Source organism: Mugil cephalus, chromosome 8, assembly GCF_022458985.1.
Source record: "Mugil cephalus isolate CIBA_MC_2020 chromosome 8, CIBA_Mcephalus_1.1, whole genome shotgun sequence".
Classification (NCBI taxonomy): domain Eukaryota; kingdom Metazoa; phylum Chordata; class Actinopteri; order Mugiliformes; family Mugilidae; genus Mugil; species Mugil cephalus.
This window is the reverse complement of record NC_061777.1, coordinates 18,937,460-18,957,038: the sequence shown is the minus strand read 5'-3', so window position 1 is coordinate 18,957,038 and position 19,579 is coordinate 18,937,460. Positions and strand designations below refer to the sequence as shown.

The 19,579-nt window shown below is 42.1% G+C and overlaps 2 protein-coding genes across 7 annotated transcripts; one reads left to right on the top strand and one right to left on the bottom strand.

Annotated features, from left to right (window-relative positions):
* Positions 1-1,003: 1,003 nt before the first annotated feature.
* On the bottom strand, positions 1,004-6,989 carry LOC125011879 (calcium release-activated calcium channel protein 1-like). The gene is made up of 2 exons (XM_047591353.1): positions 6,653-6,989; positions 1,004-3,980 (listed from the first exon to the last, which is right to left on the bottom strand). Exons 1-2 carry the CDS (start codon positions 6,764-6,766, stop codon positions 3,432-3,434), a joined length of 663 nt encoding a protein of 220 aa, XP_047447309.1. The 5' UTR covers positions 6,767-6,989; the 3' UTR covers positions 1,004-3,431.
* Positions 6,990-8,619: 1,630 nt separating this feature from the next.
* kdm2ba (lysine (K)-specific demethylase 2Ba) lies at positions 8,620-19,568 on the top strand. Of its 6 annotated transcripts, XM_047591344.1 has the most exons (12): positions 8,710-8,777; positions 10,797-10,923; positions 12,461-12,685; positions 12,795-12,938; positions 14,275-14,361; positions 14,720-15,007; positions 15,098-15,182; positions 15,300-15,906; positions 16,046-16,209; positions 16,301-16,462; positions 16,692-16,910; positions 18,365-19,568. In XM_047591344.1, the coding sequence occupies exons 1-12, from the start codon at positions 8,749-8,751 to the stop codon at positions 18,544-18,546; spliced, it is 2,319 nt and encodes a 772-aa protein (XP_047447300.1). In that variant the 5' UTR covers positions 8,710-8,748; the 3' UTR covers positions 18,547-19,568. The 6 variants fall into 6 exon arrangements, with proteins under 6 accessions (XP_047447299.1, XP_047447298.1, XP_047447297.1 ...); XM_047591341.1 differs by having other exon boundaries at positions 8,706-8,777; positions 14,729-15,007; positions 15,098-15,906; XM_047591340.1 differs by having other exon boundaries at positions 8,706-8,777; positions 15,098-15,906.
* The last annotated feature ends 11 nt before the right edge of the window (positions 19,569-19,579 follow it).

The following is a 19,579-nucleotide window of genomic DNA, read 5'->3' as shown; positions in this document are numbered from 1 at the left end:
AGTCGTCATGGCCTCCTCCAGTTATCCACTCCTACCTAGATGAACAATTCACCAACCTGCCCATAATTCCTGTTATACTCACAAACTGTCTCACAGATCATCAGCTATGTGTTATACTACTAGACCCTCTATGTTTCCTTCAGCTTGATGTATGTACCTATGACAGAAGTTTGTTTATCTTGTTTCTCCTGCTCTTCTTCTCTCTATCTTCTCTGTTTCTACCCGGCTGGACTTAGGCAGATGGGTCCCTCCATATGAGCTGGGTTCTGCTCAAGGTTTCTTCCTGTTAAAAGGGAGTTTTTCCTTGACACTGCTGTCTTCAGGCTTGCTCTCGAGGTTGCAGGCTGGTTTTTGTGAAGCGTCTTGAGACGATTTGTATTGTTATTGGCGCTATATAAATAAAACTGAATTGAATTGAATTGAATAGTTCTCACTCAGAATAATCAAAGACACATTGGTGATAATGATGTAGTCCCTTGCAGGCTCTCATTGTGGTGTTGATCTGCTATGATATGTGTCCTTAGAGCTTTGATAACATCTTCATAATGGTATTTAAAAGTTACATTAATGTCATTTTTCAGTTACTGCTTCTCAGAAATTCCACAACGTTAATGTTTTCAATATAATTTAATGGTGCCTCACGTAATGACAATAAATGATTTTTGATTCTTGACTGATCAGTTGATTGATTGATTGGTGGAAACTCTGGTAACTGGGTCAGGGCGTGATGTGTAACTTTTTAATGTCACACAATGTTTTTCGCAGTTTTGACTGACAGGCAGCGTGAGCTACACTCTTGCTCTATTTTCGACCATTTCCTGTGTGGTTTCCTTCCACACAGGATTAACTACCGTGAAGATACAAGTGAAACACTTTCAACAACTAAGCAAGTATTATCAGCAAAATTTCTAGTACCTGAAAAGTACTCACTATTGTGGCCTGAAATGGAAATACTGAAATCCCCCAAACCCAAAATATCTAAATATAAAAGAATAAACAGAAATCATCTCAAATGTTCTTTTTATTTTTTTAAGTGGCAAAAAAAACATTGAGTTGACTGTAACCAGGTCAAAAAGCTACATGCGTCATGACTTACAAACACACCACATAAGCAGAACACACATTACAGTATTTTCTGAAAATCCCCTTTAAAGCATTTACAGCGGGATCTCTCTATGTACAGTAACATACACTTGGTTAAATAAATAAACCACAATAATGAACCAAAGTAACATGCCTTCACTTGCATTGTTGTTGCATTAAAGAAGTCGCATGTGGCAATTCCCCCAAGAAGAGAGTCACATTGTGCATTTGAATGAAAAAAAAAAAGTCTTTCCATTTAAGTCCCTGTAAAAGGTCTCAAGGAAACATCATCAACATGACCTTTTTAATAAACTATTAACCGCTCATAGTTCTTTGTTTTCTGCTGTTTGACACAGGGATTTCTCATCTGTTCAGGAAAATCTGAACTTAAATTTGGTCTACAGTTGTTGACTTGGTATGAACCATGTCTGATACAGCAATAATGTTACAGCGTTTCTTTGTTACACACAGACACAGTATGTAACAAAATCCAAACATGATCCAAAATCATGGCCTAATTTTTCAAATAGTTTAAATATCGTGTGTCAATATTCTGGGATGTAATACACTGATATGTAAATGTGGTCATGGCTCTCTCACATGTATCAACATTGCACAATAGAAAACTGTCAAACCATGTGCTACGAGACATAAAGAACACAAATTCTCCTCCACACTTAAAAAAAACAAAAACAAATGGTGTGAACATGCTTAAGCTAGTAAACTATGAAAAAAAAAGAAAACACAAATGCATACACAACATTTTCAATACATTCATGCTTTGTAATAATACATTCAAATTCAACACCAGTATCCATTTGGTTTGATTTGCAATGCGAGAAAAGCTCACAACTTCCTTTGAAGGAGGAAAAATGAGTCTGAAACACAGAAACGGGTTCAAAATGCTGGCCTGCTGATAACTTTCTTTGACTCCCAGTGAAACCTTTAGATGAGAATATGTGTATCACCATAACACAGCTTGGTTAAGTAGTACTCGTGAAACATTTTAACAAAATTTTTAAGTGTTCTACTTCCTCAGATTGCACACGAACACTGTGGTTTTATAAATGGTTTTATATAAATATAAACAGAGATTTTGAACTCTTGATGAATTAGGATCATGAAAACAACAAAATGCACATTTTTCACAAGAGTTGGGGAGAAGAAGAATCTTGGCAATGCAAATGAAAATAAGATTTGGCACGATGGCCCCCCCCAAAAACGACCTCAAGTTACGGTTGCTAGGTTACGTAAACAATAGCCATGCATTCCCATTGAAAGGCTTATAATTATAAATTCTGAAAAGCTAACGTTAGCAACCGTGCTAACTTGGGCTGACTTTGGAAAAACTGACATTCACATTTAAATGTGATTATGTCCTCAGCTGTATCCACGTGCTGAAGGTACAATTTCCTATTTTTGAATCACAATTACGAGAATCAGTGCCAACTAAAGTGACAGGTTTTCAACGTTTCACTAGCATTTATTTCTGTCTAACAACCGTAACATTGAAAAGTAGGTCATACCAAATGGTAAGAGCCCTCTGGTTGGTGGATGACTCTTTGCTGAAGGTTGACTGATCTCTATTGCAAAATTTACACTTAAGATAAGTAACATTCAGTTCAGAGAGTGTGGACGAGATGTGCCGAACAGACCAGAAAACTGAGACCTGGTAAATTCAAAAAAAGGATGTGGCTTGTTCAGTTGCTTTGTTCTTAAAGCACAGTCATCGTGCACATCATTCACCGTGAATGTAAAGGTTTGGTATTACATCCACATAAAGTCTAATTTAGAGCCAAACAAACATTAGAACCGCAGAGATCAACAGCAATCCATCCAAAATTATTAAAGCCATAGGTGGATGCTGCACTCGCGGTGGCTTTTACCTCCATCTGCAGCACAAAAGAACTGGAGCAGTTAATTGTTACACCTGAAATAAACACACGGTTCATCTTAGACTTCATTCAAGTAGAAATATTGAAGGGAAATTCTGGTCTTGTTCATTTTCAAACAAGGAAGTACACCTTAAATGTACTCATTGTGACCGATTTGAGTTGATGTGGATCCTTCAGTGATTACTACTAACCCTAGAGAAATGTTAATGATATGAGAATATGTCATAGTACAAGTCACAGAAATATCAGAGCTGAGAGCAAAACATTTACCAGTCACCTAAAAGTAAAACTGATACCACGTGTAACATGCAGAGGTCCAGGAACATGCAATATTCAGAAAAAACGCAACAGACAAACAAAAACATCTGAGCACTTGTGACAAACACAAGATTAAAGCTTGACAATTGAAAGCGCTACTTAATGTCTCTGCCGCTTTGTGCTCTTTGGCTGTTCTCAGGGGAAATGGACAGTCGCCTTCATGTCGTCGTTCTCAACCCTGTGTTCCAGCTGGTTCTGGAGCCGAATGACCTGCTCCAGCTCCCGGATCTGCCGGTCCGTTTTATGACTGACGAGTGTGCGGTAAAAGTGGACAGCGAACATGATAAAAACAATTCCAAACGGCACCATGATGCAGGTGGAAGCAATGGCTGCGGCCTCCCCAGAGCTTATGGTGCCGTTGTTCTCTTCAGTCTTGCTATCGAGGGGCAGGAACTTGACCCAGCACAATAGCATCACCTCCGTCAGGAAGAGGAGGGTCCCGATGACCGTGGAGAACGCCCAGGCCAGCTCGATGTGGCGGTGCATGCGCTCGTGGGGAGACTCGTTCACCGAGTTGAGGTTGTGAACGTTGCTGACCGCTTCCAGATTAGGGAGGATGCAGGTGCTGATCATGAGGGCAAAGAGATGCACTGCCACCAGAACTGTAGTACAGGCGCTGAAAGCTATCAGCAGCCCTGGAGGATACTTATGATCCCGCTCCAGCTGTACCTCTACCATGGCAACCTGGGAAAATCAAACAGGAACGTTTAAGCACTTCAGCACGTTTCCATCTGTGTTTATAAGCTGATATTATGGGTAGCGCTGATCCGGTGAGGGATCATTATCAATAGTGTTAGCAACTCAACATGTACAGAGATGAAGATGCTCAATTTTTTCATCTGTGTTTTTATAGGAGTTGTGCTGCTGGACAGTCAGGTCAGTTATTAGCAGCACTACTCAGCCGTTGGCAGCTGCTGCTACAACTCACCATCTCCTATCTTACGTTTAAAAGATTCAAATGAGTTCCTCGGAGGACGGTGGGGTGAAAAAGATAGCAACGGCATATGTCTGATGCTAAGATGAAGCATCAGAATCACTGTGATGAAAGAGAATCACAGGACTCAAAACGTAAGTTTAAGAATTATAATTATACTAAAAAAATCTAAGAAAATCAAGGAATTATCTTTTCTTCTACAATCAACAATGTCTTTGATCATGCCTGCTTAATATTTGCATTAATGGAAAGCATATCTCAAAGTGAGTATAATTTCATTTATGAATAATTATACTATTGTATTTGGGAACATTTTTGGTTATGACTGACTGTGGACTAGGCTAAACTGTCTATCTTGACTGATGGATAAGTAATAACAAACAGTGTTTTTAATTATGATTATAGAAGAAAAGATCATTCCCATAACTCAATATAGTCCGGTGGTTAAAATTAATTTCCAGAGAAGTTGTCGGAACTCAGAAACACTAATGGAAATTTGATTGTCTTTGTTTTTTTTAGAGTGCACTGAGACTCATCATGAGGTCAGTTTTATTAAGTTACCAGAACATGGAACCCGTTCAATGCCAAATGATGCAGAAATATCAGTTTAGACTGTACACAATATTAAGTTAAGTACCAAAATATTAAGTCGACTGAACACATTAAATATTGTTTGTAACTTAAAAGTTGAATCTAAATCATTAAAAAAAGAAATTGTATTGTGACAATGCATTTAATTAAATGGTTGTAAAAGGTCCTCTGAATTGTTTGCTACGCAAACTATTAGATAATAGTTTTATACGCAACTGATTAAACAACTATATCGGACACTGTTTCGCCAACTATTTTTGTATATATGTTTAAAAAAAATCATAATTCTGTACATTTTTTGATTACACTTTTTATATTACTTTAATCTAATCTCATCTCATCTTATCTTTCTTGTCTTTACTTTTATGTGCAACAAAGTTACGGTGACAAAGTAATTTCACTCGTGGATCATTAAAGTCTGACTAAGTCCAAGTCTAACCCTTCACATGACATATCTTGAAGGGATTTGATCCAGGCTTCATGAGTAACACGGGAAATGCAACCGTTACCATATGTCCACATCCACTGTAACTATAGTGCAAAATGTAGTGCTTCCATCATGTGACCCAAGACCAAACACAGGTTTCTTTGAGTATATATATATATATATATATACACTTGCCTGTTTGCACAGTTATTTTTTTCCATATAGCTATGATCACATCTGTGGTTTAGTAAAAAAAAAAAAATAGTAATTAGACCATTTCTTCAACATAAGAGCATAGTTGACTAAATTTAGAAGGATGAGTCTTTTAGTGAGGCAATATTCTTCATTAGAAAACATGCACTTCAATCCTTGGATAGCGGTCCTGCGTGAATGCATGAATGTTCAGCCTATGCTCAAAAAACAGGGTAAAAACGCAGTAATTCAACTGGTTTGTAGTCCTGTTAATCTGGATCGAATTAAACACAGCAGTAGTTTAGTTTAATTTTACAGAATCCAGCCCACTGACTAGAATGTGGTTTTCAGAATAATAGAAACATGTTGGTACAACACAATTCAATAACACTAAAAACCACAGCCTCTAAAATGAAAACAATGTTAAGTCGACAGTTCTGGCTCTTCATTTAATGAATGCCGTTTTCAGATTATCAAATTATGTGTCTGACTTGTACGTGCGGTTGTGTGTTTGTGTTGGGGGAAGGGTGGTGGGTGGCGGGCGCAGGTGGGATTATTGTACATTGTGTATGAAAATCGAACCACAGATAAAGTCCGATCGATTGATGGACTGAACAGGTAATGCACTCATGGGTGGGTTAATTTAGCGTAAAAGTCGAATAGAAAAACTTAAAACAGCTTCAAATTACAATACTTGATCAGAGGGCTTGGCAGCTAGTATACACGCAACTTTGTTTTTGTGCAAAAAACAAAAAAAAAACATGATTTTCAAGAGATTTATTTCAGCTTTAAAATCAGATTTACTGCTGCTATAAAATATATTGCGATTATTTTATGTTAGTGCTGCCGTGCGGTCTACTTGTGGCGGAAAAAGTCAGGACTTGAGGTCGTGTGAAAGAAACCCTGTGAAGTCTGTTTGTCTTCATGGTGTTGCGGCTGGGCGCGATATGTTGTGTGAAGTCGCACACATGACTAACGAGTGGTCTGTTTCTCAAACCGTCTCATATTACATTGTCCTCACGGAAATAAAAGTGTGGAAAATGGTAAATGTCAATGCACAGTCTGCCATTAGGCTCGTGGACGCCACAACTTTACCAAAAAAATACAATCATCTGCGTCACACGCGTCAAGTATATCACGTCTTCGGCCTTTGTCGTCGAGCGTGCATTAATGCAGCAGCACCGCGATCCGTGTTAAAAGTCAACAACTTACCATGGCGAAGCCCGACAAAAGCGCTGAAGTGCGGCTGGTCGCTTTTAATTTGGCCCGACTCAAGTACAGCTTTCTCCATGACAGAGCCTGCATGGAGTGCTCGTTCAAACTCATTCCGAAAGTTGATACCTGAACTTTTTTATATATATATAAAAATAATATATATATATATCGTTAAATATTTACAGAACGGTGTTCGATGACAAACGAAGCGCGTGGAGCGTGGTTGAAATGAAACAAAGCATCTAAAAAACAGTGGATGCAAAGCTAACAAACTATGTCAAAACTTTCCCGCAACAGCTGACTGTAAGAGTCTATCAGGAAACACAAGATAACTACCCACAATCCAATGCTCGTTACCGACGCTGTAGCAGTAGCTCGCTCTAGTTCCCCCTCCTTGGGCCAGTAATAGACTCCTCGTCAGGGTCAATTCATGGTGTCGTTTTTCCCCAATACATAATATCGGATCAGTGTGTTGTGATCATTCTGACACCCCTTTTGTTGATACTGCACAAAAGTTCTGCACATTTGTTTAAACAATAGTGGCACCAAACGTTACAGTGAGAACGAATTCATATAAACACTTGCACCTCTCCGAGCATTGCATTCCTTGGACTGATGCATACAGAACATGCTATTTGTTGTGGGTTAGTGCGTTTAAAGGTACTTCCAGGTCACGCAACTATGCCTGACATAAGGCCTTATTTTTTCTGACAACTTTTTAATAGTTATTTATCAGAATAAAATTTTAATGGAGAAAAGGGAAAACTGCATCTCCAAATTTGGTTATTCTGAGTACTTCCTTCACTACACGTAGCAAGCATCCATTTGTTGCTCCCATAGAACCAGAGGCATGTCTACAAGGCTGTCCGAGTAATCCTTCAGCCCAGAGAAAAACCAAAACCCTCAGAGAGAGAATCAGAAACAAGAAGGTCCTCAGTTTCTCTCCGAATGAAATAAGTGATGTGTTATGTTTAGCTTTGTGCGCTAAAGCAGTGTCTGAGACCACAAAACTTTACAAAATGTAACTACACGTTTTGTGCACACCGCCTTATCGTTTTATTTTAAGGCTTGTGATCACAGAAGTGATTTAAGCTTCTGTGGGAGCCATAGGTTAGAAAAATCTCAAATCGCCTTCTGGCAAACAGGATGTATGTGCAAAAAAAAAGAAAAAAAAAAAGAAACTATGGCGCAGGCTTGAACGCTGGGTGGCGCCAGAACAAGACCCTTTTCAAATACACACAGTTCAGTGTTATTACGTAATTATATAATAAAAAATTCTGAGTAAGCTATTGACTCATTTACTGTTGTGCTGACATTGAATCTGTTGCGAAACAACCATTATAAAATAATTATTGAAAAAAAGTTACCGTATTTGGTGTCAAATTCATTTTGGTCCTCAGAGGTCATATCTGCAATAAATAAAAATAAATGGACAAAAGAAATGTTCAATAATAACCTATTTCTGAGGTTGTTATGGCTTTCGTTGTGCTTCAGTAGAAAAACAATTACTTGAAACAAGGGCTATTTACATACGGGAGGCGGGGAGGGCACCAATCATATTGCACAAAATGTCACGTGAATTAAGATGATGATTAAAGAGTTTGGTTAGTCAAATAATCATTTGGAGGTCTTAATGTGCTACTGACTCATACAGTCCACAAAACCTGCAAAAACGGACGTGTGTGGGAGTGAGCGATCTTGTCTTACCTGCTCATCTTCACTTCCTGTTACATTGATGGTGCATTCAATATACACTGTAATAGCCGTTGCCGACCACGCCAGCTCGCATCGGGGTTTCGAGAGGCTGAAAAGCATTTAGACTTTTATGCCTAATATACACTATTGAGCTTAGCATGCAGTTTTTATAACATTCCCGTAATTTCTGACTCGCTTTGCCTCGTTGACTTAATTGTGAGTGAGTGGCTTGAGTAATCAGGAGACAGGTTTTTCCCACGGTACATGAACATACCAAGCAGTGTGTGTTGCGAAGGGAGGGGGTGAGCTGGAGGAGCCTTGTTCAGCCATGTTAGTTTTCTCTAGTGTTCACAAACGATGAGAGAGGGGAGTCATGGCCTTGTCATTGAGCGGAGACGATGAGGAATATGATTCAGAGTCTGAGCAGGTACGAGCTCCTACACTTCGTTATATCAACCTCTATGTGTCCGCGTGTATATATTTACATTTTATTAAAATCCACCGTGAGAAATAAAGGCTTTTTTGTGGCCGTTTGTCTTCCCACGCTTCAGGTCAACGTTAGGTTTCCACCCGCTCTTCTTCTTCTCTGGATCTAGGTTGGAAGGAGAAGAGTGTCTTTTAAAGCTTATTTTTCACCATCGGGCAGGTTTTAGAGACAAACACCTAGCTAAATGTTATCTACGTTGTTAAATGAAACTCTGGCTTCTTGTCAGATTTGATACCCTGACCGCCCAAACACACCGTGTCCTGTCCTCCTGGACATGTTGGCCACTGCTGACCGCCTCTCAACCATCTCCATCCAGTCATGTTACAAACTAGTGGCCAGAGTCCCCACTAGCTGGCTTTAGGACAGCCTTAGACCGACCCAAAGCTGTGATCTACTCACCGGCCTGTCTCACTGTGAGGACTGTAATTAATTTCCCAAACTTGTCCCACCGCTACTCTGCGCCTTTAAGACACGGCTCTAGACGAAATCGGGGACCGGGGAAGGGGGATGGGGAGAGGGAACAATGAAGTGGCTCTGCTACTCTGTTGCTTGGTAGTCCAGTTGTTCCCAAAACTGGGCTGCAGTCACCCCTCAAAATCCTGACAGTATGTCTGCTTTTAACTGTGTTATGTCCTCTTGTTGTGTGCCAGGATGGAAGTGTAATATTAGGAGTTGTACACTCACTTGCCAGTTCATTAGGTACACAAGAGTAACCAGTCTGAAATAACAGCTCTGTATAAACTTTGACTTCAGGAAGGTTATTCAACATTTGGTTAGTGTAACTCATAAAGTTGCTGATTCAACTGAGTTTTCCATCTGGTGCCAAAAAGTCACAGTGGGGGGATTTATGGCAGCAGTGTTGCGTTAGAGTGCATTTGTTTTTCACGCGTGTACCTAATGAATTGGCATGCGAGTGCAAATTTCATCCGTGGTATGAAGTGCATCTTCAGCGGAGTCAGCAGGCTGCACGCTTTCTCATGGAGCATATTGCACAAGCCCAGGTTGCACACTTCCCCTGTACAGTTAGGAGTTAGAAATATGAGAAGTGCCACATCGTTGCGCTTGCACAATGTTTATGCCCGCAACACCCACAAAAGTACCAGGTCAGATATTTAGTCAGTTTTTTGACACATATTTTGCAGACTGTGGCTGTTGCCGGAGTTAGGGGGGCGGACGGGGGGGGGCGACAACTTTACATGAGCAGCAGATGACGAGCCTTGTGACTTCCTCCCACCGAACTCCACACTAAAGCTGAGTCAGAGGGCCGCACTCGGAATATAGGCCATGTTTTTGTTCGGTCCTGAATTCCTGACATATCATAGTACGGAGCTACATTAAAGACAGGTCAGCTGGTGGCTTTGGGGATTTTGCTCTTCAGAGAGCCTTGATTGTTTTGTTGTTTGTGCGATCAGAGCCAAGTAAAGGCTGAACACCGGGGTTAGGGTTCAGGATACGTGTGGAATTTCAGTTATATGTTGCAGATGAAACTCTGCATGGTTTGTGGTCAGAGGCCCTGCAAATCAGCGGTAACATTATGACGGGTGAAGTGAATAACGCTGATTATCTCATTATCACAGCACCTGTCAGTGGGTGGGTTAGGCTGCAAGTGAACATTGTGCCTTCAAAAAAGCTGATGTTTTAGAATCAGAAAAAAGGACAAGTGGAAAGATTTGAGCAACTGATGAGGGCTGCGATGACAAGCGGGTCAGAGCATCTCCAAAAGAGCAGCTTGTGTGTTTTCCCTGTGCTATTAATGCGGATGTCACTTTGACACGCGTCACATACATAAGAACTGCTGTGTAGACTATATACACCCTTCCATAGAAATGGTATTGTCCAATAGCAGTGGCCTCTTTCATCAGGGTAATGAGGTCTGACTCTAAGCAAAAATGCTGTAGGAATGGTTTGAAGAACACAACAACAGGTTTAAGGTATTGGCCTTGCCTCCAAATTCCTCAGATCTCAGCACAATCCAACACAACAAACAAATCAGATCGATGGAGCACCCACCTCGCACCTTGCAGTACGTAAAGGACCTGCAGCTAACCGGAGCCAGATATCACAGCACCTTCAGAGGTCTAGTGGAGTAAGTATCTGAGCGTGTCAGGGCTGTGGGCGTACGCAGCGTTAGGCCTAATGTTATGGCTGATCGCTGTGTGTGATATTAGGAGTAAGAGACACAGCTGAACCGAGAAACACTGTGTGATGTTGACAACCCCTTCAGCCTTAGTCAGACTGATTAATGGAAACATGGTAAAAGAACAGCAAGTAAAGAAGATGGAGAAAAAAAAGGAGGGGGGCAATTTCAAAGAAAAATTAAGTCTACCTATTTTAGCCAAACACGTCTTTCTGAAATCTTCCCAAGGGAACGGGCTGGGAACAGTTTGTTTTCAACATGAAGGAACATGTTGTTGAGGCTGTTGTCACGTTGTTAAGAATGATTCACTGTTGTGTTGGACTGGTTTCTCCTCCTCTCCAAGTTATGTCATTCAAGTATTACTTGAGATTATCATTAGCCAGGAATGTCCTGGTGAATATTCCCTTGCTTTACCTGTTTCACCTGTCGATAGCGCTCTGTCCATAACTTGATTGACTGTTTGATGAACAGCAATAGACGTCGTGGTAATTTCTCCCCCCTTCTCTCAACTTAAATTATAACCACCTCTTGCGAGATTATTTTTATCTGTCTCACAAAGACTCGCTGCCAGCGAGGCAAATGTGTTGCCATGGTAACCTCTTCTGCCAGAACAAGATTCAGGGCGATGGTCTACGATTTGTTTTCATAGCTCTGCCTTGGCAACAGAGAAGAGATGAAAAGAGTGTCCAAATATTTACAAGTGTATCTTTAGGATTTCTATTTTTGTCCTTTAAACGTTTACATGATGTGGCTTACGATCATTGGTTTACCAACAGCAGGCGTTCGCTGTGTCCAGCGTCTTTAATGTGAAAACTTGATGCGTGTGTTGACATGAGTATGATAAACCTAATCTTGCTTCCTGTTTCCACTTCTGATGAAGTGAATAGAAAATATTATATAAGCTTATTAAGAGAAAATTAGAAGAAGTGACATATGTTGTTTTACAAATTTGTAATATTTTATTAACAAAACAATGAATTAGATTCATCATCAGCAAAGTAACTGAACATGAAACTAATAATAAATAATAATTTGTCCAAGTATCAAGCTCCCCAGCCTGTTATGGCTAAAATAAACAAAATGAGTTGTTCATATATCATATATGTCATGACCTGTCGGTGGAACATATTATTCTGGAGTAAGTTGACGTTTTGGAACCAGGAAAAATTTGGAAGGATTTGAGGGGCAAGAAACAACACCCACTTTCTCAAGTAACATCCACATAAATGCCGGGAAGTGTGTTTCATAGGAGCACATGACATCATAATGAGATCATCGATGCTATTCATTTCAATGAGTGTAGATGCAGCTGATTGTCTTATGTTTCACTAACTCTGTCCAGGTAAGCTGACTGTGCTATGTTTATCTAGTAGCTTCCTTAAGAATTCTTGTGGCTGTCGCATTTGTCACTCGCAGGTACAAACTGACAAGAGTCTCTTTCAGTTTTCTCGCCTTTTGATCTAATCTGTCACCGCCTGCTTTCCAGCAACGGGCAGCCAACCGTCCAAAGCCCAAGATGGCCACGACGTCAGCCGTTAAGCTGCCGTCCAACCGCAGCTCGTCCGGAGCCAGACGCAGGAGGACGCGCTGCCGAAAGTGCGAGGCGTGCCTCCGGACCGAGTGCGGAGAGTGTCACTTTTGCAAGGACATGAAGAAGTTCGGCGGGCCGGGGCGCATGAAGCAGTCCTGCATCATGAGACAGTGCATCGCGGTGAGTGACAAGGAGACTTGCAGAATTTTATTTTTACAACTCTTCATCATTACTCATCATGTCAGAGTCATTTAGTCATAATCTTTGTGCTTGTTTGTTGCGCGTGCAGCCCGTCCTGCCCCACACAGCTGTGTGTGTGGTGTGCAAAGAAGCAGGGAAGGAGGACACGCTGGAGGACGAGGAGGACAAGTTCAACTTCATGCTCATGGAGTGCTCCATCTGCAACGAGATCGTCCATCCCAACTGCCTCAAGGTACCGAGAGCCAGAGCCAGAGAGCAGCTGCACAAAACTCCACCTTAGTGGAGTCGTTCACACGGTGACTCATTGAGTTAAAGTAATGTGCCAGGAATCCCAGGTCATCGTACCATTGTATGACTGACTCAGCCAGTTGGATTGTAGTCGCTGAAGGTAATTGGATGTGGAAATAGGGTTGTTTACATATCAGCAAACAGTCATCGTCCTTGTGTGGTTCAGAAGTTTTTATTGCACTTTTATGTTTGAGGATTTAACTCTCACTGCATAAAGCCCCGAAGGCATTTTTTTACAAGAGGAAGACAAAAACTGGTAAAGCAGCGCACGCCCATTAATAACAGTAATGTTGGAAAGCTGCAACAAGTTATTGTTTCCATAAGCTTGGTCAGACCTGTTTTTCACACCTAGGCATGCACTGTCCTGTTGCTTTGCATGCAACACCCAAGGTATTGTGTTTTTTATTTAGAAGCCCACTTCCTAGAAACTGCATGGCCACCTGAAAATGTAGCGCAATTAAAATGGCACCAATTCTCGTAATAGGTTTCCTCCTCACTAAAATACTAAACGGCTTGAAACTTGCACCAAGCATGTTGGAGAACTCACACATTTCTTCATGTAATCCCTGAATGACTCAACGGTGTTGAGGCCAGGCCTCTGTTGAGTTTGGTGGAGGGGGAGGTGGTGGCACTGCCTGTTGAAAGCCTTGCAGTGTCCTTGTCATTAAAGATGCCACTTTATAAGTGTTTTCAAACCATAGAAACTTCTTTTTGCAATAAATGTTGAGGAATTTCCTCCTCGTGTTGTGCGCGCACTGCAGGAACTTCTTAGAGCACATTTCTTTTTTCAGGTTAGGTGCTTTCCCTGCACAAGAGGAAACTTGAGTAACTAAATATTACAGTGAAAGTCCAAATACATGAACGCGATAACAACTTACATTTGAAAACCTTTATGCATGTTGGTAAAATGTTCGCTGTGCACACGACGGTTCTGACGCAACAAATGCAACAAATCACATCTAAGTTGTTCTTGTTCAGTTGTTGTTATTATTTTTCGCAAAGAATTTAAGAGCCCGCACAGACATATCAAAAGTGAATATTAGAGCTATACAGGGATCTTTACGCGTCTGTACTTCCCTTTTCTCTGTAACACGTAAAACCACAGTCTGTAAGAGCTATGGCTGAAGTTAGAAGCGTTGACCTGCCTGAGAAGTACACGTCACGACAGTTGCTTTCACTTCCCCTGTCCTGTTTGTATAAAAGATGCACTGTACACAGTAGTCCGTTAAAGCTTGTTGTTCTGGTTGTGATCCGTCTCATTTCCCCCGTCGGTCCGTCAGGTGAGCGACGCGTCGGGAGTGGTGAACGACGAGCTCCCTAACTGCTGGGAATGCCCCAAGTGCAACCACGCTGGGAAAAGCGGAAAAGTGAGTACAAATATGTGTGAGTCACAGTTGATTTAGATCAAGTTGCAGGTTACAATGTTAGTTTTAAAAAACTGGTAAAAACAAAACAACAGGTGCTTCAGTATTCCAGCAGCTTTCCTCTTTTGTTTTTGCTTTCAGTGTTTGTGTGTTGTTCAGCTCACCACTTCCTGCTTGTGCTTTTGTGAAAGTCATTCACATGTGACAGCGGCAGGAAGCCGCTGATACGCGATGTGTTTTTATGATTTGGTCACAGAGATGAGTTGATGAATCCTTCGCTGCGCTCGCAGACATGCAATTGGTTTTCCACGCCGCGATAGGCAAAAGGTATAAAGTTGTCTCGCAATTTTCGTCCCCTCTGGTATTGAAGCAAAAAAGGGGCCCAGGGTTCAAGTACGCCTCCAACCTCCCGGGCTCTTTGCTGAGGGAACAGAAGCCGGTGAAGGAGGAGGGGGACGTGTCTTCGGCGGCCAAGAGGAGACCCGAGAGGGAGGAGACGCCCCGATACCGACCGGAGGATCCCCTGCACCGACAGCCGCCGCTGCTCTCCCCGAGCAACCTGCCCCGGCCCAGACCTGAGGACAAGCTGAGGAAGAAGAGGAAGCTTTTTGAAGATGATGAGGAAGGAGATCCCAGTGTGAGGAAAAAGGTTTGTGAGGCGTGATAATGCAAGTGTTTGGGAGTGGTTCCCTTTACGACACAGTAATATAAACGATTCTTTTACTACTTTGTCCTCCAGGAGAGGTCCGAGGATCCGTATTTTCTGCATCGAATCAAGACTGAAGCGGAGGACGAAGACGCGTACGTGGACGATTACGAAGAAGGTAAAGAGTCGCACTTCCGAAGCATCGCCGAGAGGAGAGGGCGCTTCGGAGAAGCTGAAGAAGACGGAGATTATAAAGACTCCAAGAGTGACCTTTTGAATCCCTGCATTAAAACAGCGATCGGAGACAGCGACCAGTCCCACTGCAGCTCCCCGCAGGCCGGCCCCAGCAGCGAGGGCGGAAGCGAGACGCAGGAAAAGGGTCCGCGTCCCAAAGCTCGCCGCAAGCGCCGCTTGCCGAACAAGGAGCTGAGCCGGGAGCTGAGCAAAGCGCTGAACCAGGAAATCCAGAAGACCGAGGACTGCCTGGCCAATGAGAACCGGCAGCCGCTCAAGGTGGAACCAGAGACTGAAAACGAGGAACCCAAGAGGTTGTTCCGCAACGGCAATGAGCTCGGGGATCAGAGGGCCCACCTCAAGACCAAAGAGATTAACGGGACGCCCTGGGAGCTGCGCCACTTCTACCCGAGTCAGATCACCCCGTTGGGCTTCAACAGGAGCACCCCGACCACCCGGCCGGTGCCGCCGCGCTCGCCGCCCAAGTGCGTCCAAATGGAGAGGCACGTCATCCGGCCGCCTCCCATAAGCCCGCCCCCCGACAGACTGCCTCTGAAAGACGGAAAAACGCACGTCATACAGCGCGAGGTCTGGATGAAGATATTCGGCTATGTCACACACCAGGAGCTGTGCGTCTGCATGCGAGTTTGCAAGACGTGGAACAGATGGTAAATACAAATGGCTTGTTTGGGTTGTTGTGTTCAAAATAATGAAAGGAGAAAAAAGCTGTTCAGACAATTAGAGTGTGATTTTTTTTAAGTGTCACACTTTGACAGTGTAACGTGAAAATCTTCTCTGTTTGACTAGGTGCTGCGATAAAAGACTTTGGACGAGGATTGATCTGAATCGGTGCACCTCCATCACCCCTCTTATGCTAAGCGGGATTATCCGCCGACAACCACTTTCCCTGGACCTCAGTTGGACCAACATTTCCAAGAAGCAATTAAGCTGGCTCATTAATAGATTACCAGGTACCCACTGAAGTTACGAGTGATTCTTGATCTATAGATATCTTTTTTTGTTCTGCGTCAGTGTTTTAAAGCGCTGTTGTTGTGTCTTCAGGCCTGCGGGTGTTAAAGCTGTCGGGGTGTTCCTGGGCCGCCGTGTCTGCGCTCTGCACGTCCAGCTGTCCTCTGCTACGCACCCTGGATGTCCAGTGGGTGGAGGGACTCAAAGACCCGCAGATGAGGGACCTCCTGTCTCCCCCCACAGACAACAGACCAGGTAAAACACTAACAAAAGTCATGAATGCATCCCTTCGCTCAAGTATTACGTTACTTATTATGAATTGTTTTGGAGAAAAGTTGAGTTTCCTGTTCAGTCATAGTGTTGTCATCATAGTAATAAGATTGTGCCCCTGTGCTGCATACAGCTGTGACCAGAGGATGGATTTAAATACACTGCTCTAAACCCGCTGAAGTACAATAATGGATGTTGTGTATGTGACAAACAGGTCAGCTGGATAACCGCTGCAAGTTGCGGAACGTGGAGGACCTTCGGCTGGCGGGCCTGGACATCACCGACACGTCTTTACGCCTCATCTGTCGACAGATGCCTTTGCTGTCCAGGTTGGACCTGAGCTACTGCAACCACATCAACGACCAGTCAGTCAACCTGCTGACAGCAGCAGGGACCACGACCAGGGACTCCCTCACAGAAATCAACCTATCAGGTGAGGTCAGGAACCCGAACAGTGCTACTATACCTACAGTTGTTACATGCTTTGTTGTTTCTTACTTGGACAGTACCTCTTGTAGATGGTTGGTTACTATAAACTAAACTTTACATACCCGTGTATGTACCTCAGTTAATTTCTGTTAGAAGCTGCCACGTGAAATCAGACATGCTTCATCCTTCAAATGAAGGCAGCATCATCTGTAATTCATAAGAACGCCCCTACTAGGCAGTTTTCCAAGCTAACTTAATGTTTGGAATATAAATGTATGATGAAAGGGTTAGGCCATGTCTAAAGGACATGTTACAAATCGTGACCACAAGAGGTCGCCATTTGCATGTAGTTTATTAATGAAGAGGCTTGTGTAGCAGCAAAGGTATTTTTGACTTGCATTTAAAAATATCTATTCTTTGTTTTATTAACCGAAAGACAAACTTAGTAATTCCTTTTTTAGTATTTTTTTTTTAGTTATCTCTTGTAGGAGTTAGAAGGTGTTTGTGCACATCTATCGTTCATGAATCTATTAATATAGAAAATGAAACAGGAGAAGTTTGTGATGAGATAGAACTGAAAGTTTATCACATCTGACATCATTCACTAAATTATTTCAGTGCTGGTTGCTTAGCCAAGAAATGATACACCAGCATGAAGACCAGTACTTTGAAAAAAAAAACATAAAAACTTAGAAATAAAGAACTTAGGTGTTTTCATTCACTCGGCCTAGTTAAACGTGTGTTCAGGTCAGATGGATCTTAAATAGAACAACATAAGGTCACAAAATTAATGCTAAACCTAACGCGCCAGTACTCAGTCCTCAGAAGAGGTTCATAACTAAAGACACTTGCCCTGTTTACTGCTTGAGGAGTAGCTCTAAAAGAGGCTCAAATTCAATATCACTAGCTAATGTGGACACCAAATAAAATGAACCAATAAGATAAATGTGTTTACATGCCTTAAAACATGCACAGGCGGAGTCCGCCTGCTGTGGAGCATCTAATCAACCCAGAATACAACAGAAGAAGCTCTTTTTCCCCCGATCCTGTGATCATTGACGAAATTAAAGTAATTCAATAGGAAAAGATAAATCCGTGTTTTCGTGAGCACACTGATGGTGGCTGTGTTCATCCTTGCAAATACTTTGTTTTAAAATGGCTTGTTTTGCTACCACTATTTCTTTTCCCCCATTAAACCCACCACACCGCCCCCAAGTGGGACAAACATGGATAGAAAGCTCAACTGGACAAGTCTTCAAAAGGTTTACACCAGCCTTCTCAATCCAGTTTGATTGAGGTAGTTACATGATTACTAATGAAATACTACCGTTAATGTAGCCATTGTTTGTTTGGGTCAAGTAAACTGTGAACATTTCGCTTCCTGTCGATTTAAATCTGTCATTAATGGACTGGATCGTCTGTGCCGCATCTGATGACCGTTCTCCGTTTCCTTCTCAGTTTGTAACCGAGTCACAGACCATTCCCTGAACTTTTTCAAGCGCTGCGGGAGCATCTGTCAGATCGACCTGCGCTTCTGCAAACAGGTGACCAGGACGGCCTGCGAAAGGTTCATCGCAGAGATGTCTGTCAGCGTCCCGTTCAGACTGAAAGAGGACAAACTGCTGCAGAAGACGAGCTAGTTCCTAAAGGGGACAAAAAGTACTGAAACAATGTCTTTGCACTTAATGGAAGAACTGGTCCTGTGATAAGTCTCTGATTCACTGTCACAATAAAGTGAAGAGAACGAGGAAGTTTCTGGATGGAAATCTGTGAATCTGACGTGAGGCGCTGATGAACATTCACTGGACAGATAAAGAGGAAATGCATGTATTTCTGTCGACAGTACTTTTTTTAAAAGACATGCTTGCAAGTGAGTGTATAATTTTTATTCTTTAAATATTGAAAAGCATATTTTTATACTAGCATCATTTCATGAGTTCGGTGTCTCAGGAGACGAGTTTCACAGACTGTGCGGCGCGCGGACCGAAGATCGCCCCCTTCGGTTTGACTCGTGTCACAGCGTACGTGCCAAAATCTCTGCTTCTGTTGTCACCTCAGTATCAGGCAGAAAACAGCATGTACAGCAGTATCTGACAGATTATCTTTGAATATATAGAATGTATTTCAATGACGATAAAACTGATTTCATGCTCCTGTTACGCCCTCATGCCTTTTATGTTGATACCTTGAACTGTGGAGTGTTTTGCTTGGTGGAGTTTTCAGATTTCAACATTAATTTATTGACTTTTTTTTTTATTATTATTATTACTGTTTGTATTTATTCAGTTGGCACAGACGTCTCGCATAACTGGGTCAAATACTGTGTGCGACTAATTTATCAGGGTGGTCTGAGCCTGATGCATCACCCAGTTGTTGGGGTTCGGTAGCGGGAAGTTTGACGTTCGCAGCTAATAGCGCCGACTTTCTGTAATTCTGTAAGACCCCACACATCTGGTTCTTTGTACTGGTTTATATAAGCATTTAATTATGACCTGTGCAAATGACTAATTTGCATACATTTAAAAAAAAATATACTCCCTACTGTAGGTGTTGTATTTTGGGTGTTGTGCTGTAATATATCACCTCAGGTGAATGTGATAATGTTTATATTTGTAAATCCAAATATGAAGTGCTAATATGCATTAAAAAATCATTTGTATCATTACGGAGTCC

Excerpts from the sequence above, each read along its gene's own strand:
- LOC125011879 (XM_047591353.1), bottom strand. The coding sequence starts at position 6,766 with ATGAGTTTGAACGAGCACTCCATGCAGGCTCTGTCATGGAGAAAGCTG. Across the intron at positions 3,981-6,652 it reads TTTTGTCGGGCTTCGCCATG|GTTGCCATGGTAGAGGTACA; the intron begins GTAAGTTGTTGA and ends TGATTTTCCCAG.
- kdm2ba (XM_047591340.1), top strand. The coding sequence starts at position 8,749 with ATGAGGAATATGATTCAGAGTCTGAGCAG. Across the intron at positions 12,939-14,274 it reads TCCATCCCAACTGCCTCAAG|GTGAGCGACGCGTCGGGAGT; the intron begins GTACCGAGAGCC and ends TCGGTCCGTCAG. Across the intron at positions 16,463-16,691 it reads CCCCACAGACAACAGACCAG|GTCAGCTGGATAACCGCTGC; the intron begins GTAAAACACTAA and ends TGTGACAAACAG.